The 10376-nt window shown below is 48.0% G+C and overlaps 4 protein-coding genes across 4 annotated transcripts; 2 read left to right on the forward strand and 2 right to left on the reverse strand.

Annotated features, from left to right (window-relative positions):
- Window positions 1-80: 80 nt before the first annotated feature.
- V1508DRAFT_452668 (general substrate transporter) lies at window positions 81-2105 on the reverse strand (the record flags this gene model as incomplete). The annotated part of the gene is made up of 3 exons (XM_066942524.1): window positions 81-1446; window positions 1486-1650; window positions 1697-2105. 3 exons carry the CDS (start codon window positions 2103-2105, stop codon window positions 323-325), a joined length of 1698 nt encoding a protein of 565 aa, XP_066792912.1. The 3' UTR covers window positions 81-322.
- A 307-nt stretch (window positions 2106-2412) lies between these two features.
- On the reverse strand, window positions 2413-4123 carry V1508DRAFT_458134 (uncharacterized protein). Its single transcript, XM_066942708.1, has 2 exons — window positions 4033-4123; window positions 2413-3974 (listed from the first exon to the last, which is right to left on the reverse strand). Exon 2 carries the CDS (start codon window positions 3957-3959, stop codon window positions 2751-2753), a length of 1209 nt encoding a protein of 402 aa, XP_066792913.1. The 5' UTR covers window positions 3960-3974; window positions 4033-4123; the 3' UTR covers window positions 2413-2750.
- Window positions 4124-6134: 2011 nt separating this feature from the next.
- Window positions 6135-7792, forward strand: V1508DRAFT_297081 (adenosine deaminase/editase). Its single transcript, XM_066936585.1, has 3 exons — window positions 6135-6590; window positions 6644-7060; window positions 7113-7792. The coding sequence occupies exons 1-3, from the start codon at window positions 6428-6430 to the stop codon at window positions 7718-7720; spliced, it is 1188 nt and encodes a 395-aa protein (XP_066792914.1). The 5' UTR covers window positions 6135-6427; the 3' UTR covers window positions 7721-7792.
- A 232-nt stretch (window positions 7793-8024) lies between these two features.
- V1508DRAFT_297097 (major facilitator superfamily domain-containing protein) lies at window positions 8025-10003 on the forward strand. The gene has a single exon (XM_066936586.1). It carries the CDS (start codon window positions 8329-8331, stop codon window positions 9844-9846), a length of 1518 nt encoding a protein of 505 aa, XP_066792915.1. The 5' UTR covers window positions 8025-8328; the 3' UTR covers window positions 9847-10003.
- Window positions 10004-10376: the final 373 nt, after the last annotated feature.

Consider the following 10376-nt stretch of genomic DNA (forward strand, 5'->3'; position numbering starts at 1 on the left):
ACACTCGAGACACATGTCCCTCATGTTGATCGAGGTCACCATCCAGCTTTGATGAATGATTAATGTTACGAAATAATATTCTACATATGGCTGTGTGGTCGCTCACTATTCACTTTATCTTGGGATAAATTGGAGCTATTAAGAGATGCTACAATGTAGAGTGTAGTCATAATGTGATTTAACAACAGAGTCGAAATATCTCTGCCCAAAAACTAAGTACGCCATCTAAACGAGTACAGCCATCTGTCAAAGCTTTATGTGCCGAGATATGAAAACATTTATCATCAAAACCTGCCAGTCTTAATTGAAAACAGAAGAGCGCTTAATATTGCTCTTGCATTTCAATATCGAGTTCGTCAGAGTACGAACTGGTCTTGCTGTAGTTGGGGACGTTGCGAGACTCGCATTTGAGCTCATTCTGAATCCGGGCCATGCGATCTGCGGTTTCCTTACCTTCGCTTCCACCCCACAGTTTGTCCATTTCTTCCATTGGGACACCTTTGGTTTCAGGTAAGAAAAACATAACCCAACAAAAGAGGACCATCGTGAAAGCAAAGAAGAAGTAGAATGTACCAAACTTTATATAGTTTAGCATAATGGGGGTTATGAGACCGATAACAAAGTTGGAGATCCAGTTTACAGATATCGCGATCCCCATTGCTTGAGCCCGAACCCCAAGAGGGAAAATTTCAGTTGGGTAAATCCAGGCAATGCAACCGACAGAGTATGCAAAATTGAATACGAAGAACCAGACGAATGCGGCCGCCGCCCAGCCAGCAGACAGATGCTCGGCCCAGGAGTGCTCATATATGGCGTACAATGTCGCAATGATGAAGTGCGAGAGTGACATGAAAATGGCGCCGAACATAAGAACAACGCGGCGACCAAAGTTGTCAACGATGCCGATTGCAGGAACAGTTGCAATAACGTTAATGATACCTACAACACCTGTGGCAAGCAATGACACTGAGTTTCCGCTGAGACCGATCGACTTGAACATCTTGGGCGCGTAGTATATGATCGCGTTGACACCAGTAAACTGCTGAAGAAACTGCAAGAAGCAGGCCACGAATAGGCGTTTGGCGAGATGTTTCTGCGTAAAAAGCTCCTTGTACTGTTGATATGCTATTTGAGCAGACGACTTGGCGTTTGGAAACTTTTCCTTGATTGTCAATGCATCAAAACGTGCGCCCGCCTTGATCTGCATAATTTCGGCCTGCACAATAGGATGATTCTCCGGCAACTTGCGAAGACGAGACAGGACAGCCAGAGCCTCGTGCTCGCGACGAACTTTCACAAGCCAGCGAGGAGAGAATGGAAGAATGAAGAAGCAGCCAACGAGAAGAGTTATTGCCGGAATCGCACGTAGTGCAAATGGGAGTCTCCAAGCAAGCTGACTCTGTCCTTCGCCTATGCCACCAATGTACTGAGTGCCGTAATCTAGTACTGTTAGTAAGAGTAGTCCATAAATTTCAGAGTACATACCAAGCCAGAACGAAATCATTATGCCGGAAGCAATAGCAAATTGTTGCAGGGTGACAGCAGAACCTCGGAGATTCGGAGGCGCAATTTCACCGATCCACAACGGGACGCCCATAGAAATTTGACCAAGGCCAATACCACCAATAAAGCGACCTATAAAGAGCATACCTAAATTTGTAAGTGTTGCCCGAATCCACACTATTGAGATCCGTACTATTATCGATGGCACCTGCCTGGAGGACAGAGCCGATGAGAAACGCGACACAAGCCACAGCAATACTATAGCGACGGGACAATCTGTCCGCGAGGGGACTGTTGATAAGTGCACCCACAAATGCACCGAGTTGCATGATGGACACGACCCATCCTTGCAAGTCGCCATTACCACCAACACGCGGGAAGCGCGTCTCAAAGTCGCTCATGACGAGTACACCGGAGATGACACCTTGATCATATCCAAAAAGAAAGCCGCCAAGGCTGGCAAAGAGAGCGTAGAAAAGGATGTTGGACGATTTCACAAGCCCCCGGAAGCCACTGGGGCCATAGGCAGAGTCGAGGTCGACGGAGGACATTTCCTCTACGGACGAGCTTCTTATCATTTGATCGGCTTTCTCGTTGGACATTTTGTGACAAAAGCTGAGCTGAGTAAAATGTAGCAGAGCAGTAGTGTATAGAATAGCAAGGGACAGAAAATGTATAGAGGGGTGCCGAATTCGAGATCTTTTCGTTGCTGGGCAGTTTGCAAACGACATCCAAACAAGCGCGCCGCACGCCAGGACGTGACACTAAAGTCCTCAGCATCACAAAGGACGCATTGGTGCCAGACTTGCCCAGAGGAGCATGCAGAGTACTACTTCCCTTTCAGCGGATTGTGAGCGAAGTAGATGGTTGTTTGGAACACTTGCTGCGACAGGAACAAATTGCACAGCACCCTGTCTTCCCGCTAGGAGAGCTTTCTTCCGTGTTAACTCGTGCGGCTCTCAACCCTGCGCTGTGTCGGTTTAGGGTTGGATCATGTCTCTCGATTGGCAACACGAAGCCGGTGAATAACTCCCCTATGGTAGAGACCATTACGAATTATATATTGTTTCTTTACGTTTTAATGGGTTTAAAGTTCTTCCATCTTTTCCAGCATAATGCAAAGCGCAGAGGTCCTCTAGCCGTACATCATCATAAAACATACTAAAACCTTCTAAATATACTGCGCAGATCGGGTTTCTTAGAAGTGATTCTTTCGTACACAGTACATTTAGGCGCACATATATAGATCAGCAAACGAGAGCTCCTCGGGAAGCACACTTTACCTCAAATATCCGCGTCTCGTTCAACAAGATGATTGTGCCCGGATCAGAAAAACAGAGGTTTGCGACGCCTCGCGGTACTAAAATCTTGCCAATCAACGTTCCACTTGGATTCCAGACGTGAACGCCATCGCCGCAGCCGCAGTACACGTTTCCTGCAAGGTCAAGTTTGATACCGTCCGGAGCACCGCAGTCCGCAAAAGCAAATACCCGCTTGTTTGCCAAATAGAATGATACTTCGCCACTCGGTGACATCTGCTCGACTACGTCTTGAACGTATACTGTCGCCGCTGCCTGTGCTATATTGTTTCCGAGGCCGTCGTATGCTTCCGTGTCTGTAATATAGCACCTCTTCCAGTCAGGGGAGAACGCAATACCATTTGGTCGTACAAATCCGTCTGCTACCATTCTAATACTTCCCGTTATCGGCTGAAAGCAGTAAACTTGATTCGGCAGTCGGCGAAATCGGCGTAGACTCTGCAATTGCGCATAATCCGGGTCGGTGAACCATATACTGCCATCCATAGGTAAAACAACGACGTCGTTCGGTGCATTAAATGGTCTACCGTAAAAGTTATTCAACAATGTCTTTGTTGCGTACGGTGGTTTAGGACTCATATAGATCAGCGCGCCTGGAACCGATCCACTGCCTTGTTGACAAAATAAAACACCGTCGTCAAAATTTGTAGCACCGTTTCCCGTTAGAATCGGAGACTGTGGCGTTATGGTTTCCCATTCGTAAAGGCCTTCGTCGTCATCGAGAGTCGTATCGGAGTACTCTGGCAGCTTTATTTTTGAGATCCGTATCTCTCGATGCTGATGTTTAGCATCGCCGTAGAACTGGTTTGAAGTGAAGAAAACCTCGCGCGTGTCCGGGATCCACACACCAGCTTCATGAGCAAACGGGTACCTTTCTTCTTTGGCTATCAGCTTCAACCTTGGATTGGGCCCAAGAACTTTTAGAAAATCATCGTGATACAAAACAAAAGGCTGTAAAGGCACCTGCGACTCGCTTAAGGCTAGATTGACCACGTCCGATTTCTGCTCTGCTGAAACTGTCAACGACGACTGATACCAGGTTGGTTCGTCCGCACCACGGTCGTAGGATGTCGTGAGGACCGCATTGGCTTGCGGATCGATGCGCTGGACATTCGGAGGGAGTGATACTGATGTCATTTACTGCTGCAATTGCTGCAATTAATACAATTAATTATATGAATCAATCAAAAAGACAGGTAAAGAAAAATACAAGAGCTTATCGGTAACTTCGACTCTCCTCATGAGCTTTTAATCTTCACATACAATTTGAATCGTTATCGGTGGTGGCAGTGTGTTTGTCGGAACATTCACAGCCCCATGTCGTACGTGCCTTTTAAGTTTCTTGACCAATCATGCACCCGTCAGCAATCACCAATATTTATGTGAAAACTATTCAATTTATCATAGCGATGACAGATTTACCATTCATTTAATTGGCGGGCTCACGATATGAATGTGCACATAGGTATTGTTTACATTCCGTCGTCCATTCTCCTACCAACAGGGTGATACGATAAGACTAATTCCTAGATGCGGCTACTGATCTAATGTTAAGCATGAGAGCAAATAGATAGTATTCGTATGAGCGGCCACCAGACACAATATGACATTTTTATCATACGAAATCTCACCAGGTTGACTGTACATAATGGCCACGAGTCACCGCGGATCAGTTCTCCCACAATGCCGAACTTCGCCATTATTCAGAGTCAGGAACTACAGTGGGAGCTTCAATGATTTGGCTTCTGCTGCTATTGTTCCGATGCAGGACGCGGTGTATGACGACCTTGTTGATGGCAACAGCTTCTGGTCGAAGCTGATGGTGCCGATAGTTAGGAAACTTCAAGCTGATTGAGGCGTTCGATGGCGTTTGCTCCCAAGAAAGCGCAAGGTCGTGCTCTTCTAGAGTGAAGCAAGAGTCGTTACAGTATCCTGTTGGCTAAGAAATACTGTGGATAAAAATGAAAACATTGCAATGCTGCGCAGTCTTATCGGGAACGACCAATTGGTATGTGTCGTCTGTTTGAGGGGCTTTCGCTCTACCTAAGAAGACAGAATTTTATTAGCCTGGCGTATAAGATGAACACCCAGTGGACAGGGGCAAAATTAATTGGGATAGAATCGCGCCCGTGACATGAAGAGACCGTCACAAGTATCTAGATGTTTGCACCGTCGCGGTCTGCTGCAATTCAGTGTAGTGCTTCGAATTTGAAGTGGACAGCCGGACTCGATAAAGTTTATAGATGGGACCAATTGCAACTTATTACGATCAGAGAGAGTGTAGATCTAACTCAGAGTGATTGTCTACATGGCAAAACGGAATATATCAGCTGTGATATATTCCGTGAAGTTCTCCTCAAGCCTCTCGATCTCAATGGTTCCAGGGATGTCTAATATGCCTCGCTGTAAGACGACCGCAATCCAAAGCCACTTGTTGGCCCAGGTGTGACGCCTTAATAGCAGCGACTGTGGTGAGCGTATTGACAAGCGTGATAATTTTGTCAAAGGTGTGACGCCTTAATAGCAGCGACTGTGGTGAGCGTATTGACAAGCGTGATAATTTTGTCAAAGTTGCGGCCAACGAAGCCGGTTTCGTGGAAGCGCCATCTATTAAGTCCTCGCTCGAGTCTTATACACAGCTGGTCAGGATGCCGCGGTCGAGGGGTGAGTAAGCGACGGCAGCAATGCCTAATTCTAAATCCTCACCAAGCGTGCCCGGCTCGAGTGACAGCGCCTCTCTTTGACCAGTTCTGCCATCGCACGACGGTGTTGATACCAACTATCGATATAGCCCACCGCGAGACACAAGAATCGGTCATGGGCCTCCTTGACATTCTCGGGCTCGCTGCGAATTACGCCGTCCTGGATAGTGGCCCAGATCCCTTACTTGAAGGCGAGGAAAATCTCGGATCAGCGCCCAGTCTTTTGAAACCACTCGCCTATCACTATGTAGCTCATTGTCACGATACCCGTCGGACGTGTCCCAGAAGTATAACCGAGATCTGCCCTCGAAACTAGAGTGACTCCCTGTGATCAATTGTCGTCGGCGCAAAGATAGTTAGTGCTGATCTTACCATACTTCCCATGCCAATCGATGACACAGTACCATTTTCTGTACCGTGTTGCAACCACAATTAAGATCATGGGGCACGGCACAGAGGAATGACGGGTGGAGTAAATAAATAAAGAGATTTAGTAGAAATAATAGAGCATAAGTTAACTCTAAATAAGTTTAGGGATAATATCAAAATACCATCGAAAAGTTTCATAATATCAAAAATACAATCGGCCGTCGCACCCGTCGTAGCAGCAAGGTTCTCCCACACTGCGACCGTAATCGATGCGTTCAACGTCTAGAGATTTCACCCACAATGCACAATTTAATTTTAATACTGCGAACTACGACGATTTCCTCCAGTTCATGGTTTATTAAAAGCGAAAGCGGCCCATCAAGCAAATTGCAACCAGAAATTGGTGCGGCTTGTTCGACACCTAAGTGCCCAATGATTAACGGTCTGCTCATATGGGGTCACGCGTCAAAAACTTTCCGCCCATTCTCCAGTCCAATCGAGATTACGAATTGATTTGTCAACTTGAATAGAAGAATGAAGGACGCCGCGACGACAATGGACAACCACAATTTGGCGAATGCGATCGCAGAGCTGGTATTTTCAAGATACAAATCTTGTCCTGCCAAATGCAAGCCGACTGTACGGCCAGATGGAACGAGAGAGTGGACTAATCTCGCGTCGGTTGTTGTTCGAACAGGTGGGCATTTGTATCTTGTTCCATCGATTCATATGGTGCTGATTTATTGAAAGCGGAGGGGAAGCTGGTATGTGCATCGATTGCAACTGGCGTGAAAGCCATGCCGGACAGCACCGTTGCCACAGCAGGGGGCCGGATTTTACACGACTGTCATGCGGAAATACTGGCTATCAGGGCATTCAACCGCTATTTGATCAACGAATGCCAGAAATTGGATGGCGATGAGTCTTATTTCTCTCCATGCGTTGTACGCAACGCCAACACTGAGTCGCGGAATTTTAAACGGTTTCGGCTGGGCGAAAAGTGCCAAATATATCTACTTGCAAGCGAAGTGCCCTGTGGAGACGCGAGTATGGAGCAAATTGGCGCTGGAACGAAGGAAGCATGGGACTCAACCCTGCTCGAACGCGGACGGCCGCTCAAAGGCCGAGAATATTTCTCTGAAATCGGACAGGTGCGGACTAAGCCTGGTATGTGAATGACTGGGCTTATTGACGAGACCTGCACTAACGATTGATCCAGGCCGGTCTGATGCGCCGGAGTCGCTGAGCAAGTCGTGTACAGATAAATTGTGTCTACGACAATTTACATCATTGCTGCTTACGCCGACGACTCTATTGATGGAGACGGATGGCATGTACCTCGCTGCTTTGATCGTCCCTGAGAGTAAACTCAACAGGGAGTCGTTCACTAGGGCGTTCGGTCGATATGGGCGGCTATCGAGAATGTTGGGACTGAAGGACGATAGATCCTATGGTTTTTGGCCATTTGAATACTGGACGTACGGTTGGCCGCGGTTTGAGCACTCGAAGGAGTGTATTGACGAGGACAGCAGCAAGCCGAGCAATATTTCTTTAATCTACGTGGCGAACATGGAGGATGTGGAATCCATTATCAAGGGCAGGAAGATGGGCGCAAAGGCGTCGTCGATCAGTGGAGCCAGTGTTGTATCTCGTATTTTGTTGATACATGATGCGATTCCATTGGCTGGACGAGATACTGGCTTAACTCCTACGATGTACTCGGACCTGAAGCGTGATCCGGCCAGACAGAGGCAGAAGGACATTTGCCGGAGAGCACTTGGAAACTGGTGGCAGACGGCCGAAGACAATTTTGTTGTTTTACGGTAGCAATAACTGTCGTAGAGTATTATTAGCTGCGTAGACTCTGACCAAACCCAATTACTGTTGGCTAATCGTGGGATTGGGAGCTATCGAATGCCGAACCGGCCGCCAGTAGCCGCCTCAGCCAAGTCGCGCATCCGATCAAGCACTTTACACGTCTCCATACCAATCAAATACAGGCCATTTAATGGTCCACTCCTCCTGCGCCGCCGACAACATCACGAACTTGTCCCGCTTCTGCCTGCTCTTTTCCTGATGCACTGTCACTGTCTCTCTCTGCCTGTTCGTTCTGCCGCTCCTTGCTGTCTGTCTGCTGCGCATGTTCCAGCACGTGCACACCCCAGTACGGCAGCCCTAACTCGACAGCCCTATGCGGTTCGCCGATGTCGGCCAGAAGAGCATTGCTCGAAAACTGTATTGCACGTATTTCCTGTGATCTTCGGACATTCGGGGCATCGGGCGGCCGATAACGCTCGGGATCAGTCACTCCATCGGCCGCTAGTGCCGACTTTTTTCTACAATTACTCTTACTACCACGCAGATTTAAATTTTCGAAATTGCCCAGGATCAGTTTTTCTCTTGTCCGCTCTCTAATTCGCGACTTCGTTTTCACTATGACCGTCGCAACTGACAACATGGTCGAAATCGAAAAGGTGCCTTATCCCGCATCGGACACGTCCGTAGACCAGCAGAACGCATCGGGCGCAAAGCATGTCGACCTCGGCCAGCTCGCACAGGAGCTTGACGTCGACCCTCGCAAGCTCATGTGGAAAATCGACGTCCGCCTCGTGCCAATGCTCTGCATCCTCTATCTCATGGCCTTCCTCGACCGTGTCAACATCGCCAATGCAGCATTATTCGGCATGAAAAAAGATCTCGACATTCAGATTGGCAACCGCTATAATGTCGCTCTCACTATCTTCTTTGTACCCTATATTCTCTGCGAGGTTCCCTCCAACATGCTCATGAAGAAGCTTCGGCCGCACATTTGGCTCCCCATTTGTATGTTTTCCTTTGGTCTCATCACTTGTCTCCAGGGCATAGTCCAGAACTATAGTGGCCTCCTTGCCACTCGCTTCTTTCTCGGTATGGCGGAGGCCGGCATGTTTCCCGGCTGTTTCTATCTCATTGCCATGTGGTACGTCCGCTCAGAGGCACAGAAGCGTTACTCCTTCTTCTTCAGCTCGACTACTCTCGCAGGAGGTTTCGGTGGCTTGCTAGCCTCTGCCATCGGTCTCCTCGACGGTAAACGTGGTTACCATGGGTGGCGCTGGATCTTTATCATCGAGGGTGTTGCCACGTGCGTCATTGCTCTCGCATTCTTCTTCCTCATCGTTGACTTTCCTGAGGACGCCAAGTTTCTTACCGTTAACGAGCGTGCCTACGTTAAGGCTAAGCTCGCTGCGGATGTTGGTGACTCCCAGCAAAACCAGAAGACCACTGTCCAGGACGTCCTCGAGGTCTTCAGGGACTATAAGCTGTACCTGGCCGGTTTCATGTACTTTGGTCTCATTGTCCCGGCGTACGGATATGCCTACTTCGCGCCGACCGTCATCAACCAGCTAGGCTATTCCACTATCCAGACCCAGCTGCACTCTGTACCCCCATGGGTTGCAGCCTGGGGTGCGTCCATGACTTCCTCCATCTTCTCCGACTACTTCCGTCACCGCTACCTCTTCACTATGAGTCTCACCACGATTGCCATTGTTGGGTTTGGTATCTTGCTGGGCGAGCACCACAATGTTAATATACAGTACGCTGCGCTTTTTCTGTGCGCTCTCGGCCTTTACGCGTCTATGCCGATCATTGTGTGCTGGACGACTACAAACTTTGCCGGTCACTCTCGGCGAGGAGTAGGTGCTGGGTGGCAAGTTGGCTTCGGCAACATCGGAGGTATCATTGCCACATTCTCTTTTCTGGCTACTGACGCGCCGCGATTCACGAAAGGGTATTCTATTGGTCTTGCTTTTGCGGTTCTGTCTATGATTTCCTGCACAATGTACCTCATCTGCACGCAGTGGGAGAATCGACAGCGAGACAAGGGAATTGGCATCGAGCAATGGGAACGGTTGAGCGATGACGAGAAGGCAAAGGCAGGTGACAAGTCTCCATACTTCCGTTACGGTTCATAATCGTTTACCATAGTCCACAAAGTATGTTTGTTTGTTTTGCCTAATATATTTGCATTGGGAAAGTGGGCGTTAAGAAAAACATTGCCTGTATAGTAGGAGGTGGGAATATTTTGTAATCAGTCATAATAATGGTAAATCAGAGTAACTGTGCTAGACTATAGTTGCTTTATTAAGTATGTAGCTCTTCATGCCTGTAGCTCCATCTTCGGGGCAGCCTTCACTGTCGTAATTACGATAGAAGACCTGATATTCGTCAAGAGATACTAGTTTAGTGTGGGAAACACTTGCACATCGATTCTTGTACTAGGCGGATAATCAGCGGGTACAACGAGGGAAATTGCAAGGTAGCGTAGGGAAATAACGGCAGATGTCGATCCCTGAATTTTCTTTCACCAAGGTTCCAAAGAAATTATCTACCATGGTGACTGATCTATAATTATACGTTAGTCCCGACAATGGTGCATAACCCTAACCCCAATAACTATGGAATTCATACCTATGGTTGACATTTTCGGCCAACCGAATAAAAG

The sequence above is a fragment of the Lipomyces doorenjongii genome, assembly GCF_038497915.1.
Source record: "Lipomyces doorenjongii strain NRRL Y-27504 unplaced genomic scaffold V1508scaffold_95, whole genome shotgun sequence".
Taxonomy (NCBI): Eukaryota; Fungi; Ascomycota; class Lipomycetes; order Lipomycetales; family Lipomycetaceae; genus Lipomyces; species Lipomyces doorenjongii.

Coding starts and splice junctions, on each gene's coding strand:
- V1508DRAFT_458134 (XM_066942708.1), bottom strand. CDS start 3,959: ATGACATCAGTATCACTCCCTCCGAATGTCCAGCGCATCGATCCGCAA.
- V1508DRAFT_297081 (XM_066936585.1), top strand. CDS start 6,428: ATGAAGGACGCCGCGACGACAATGGACAACCACAATTTGGCGAATGCG. Junction 6,591..6,643: donor GTCGGTTGTTGTTCGAACAG/GTGGGCATTTGT, acceptor ATTTATTGAAAG/CGGAGGGGAAGCTGGTATGT. Junction 7,061..7,112: donor ACAGGTGCGGACTAAGCCTG/GTATGTGAATGA, acceptor CGATTGATCCAG/GCCGGTCTGATGCGCCGGAG.
- V1508DRAFT_297097 (XM_066936586.1), top strand. CDS start 8,329: ATGACCGTCGCAACTGACAACATGGTCGAAATCGAAAAGGTGCCTTAT.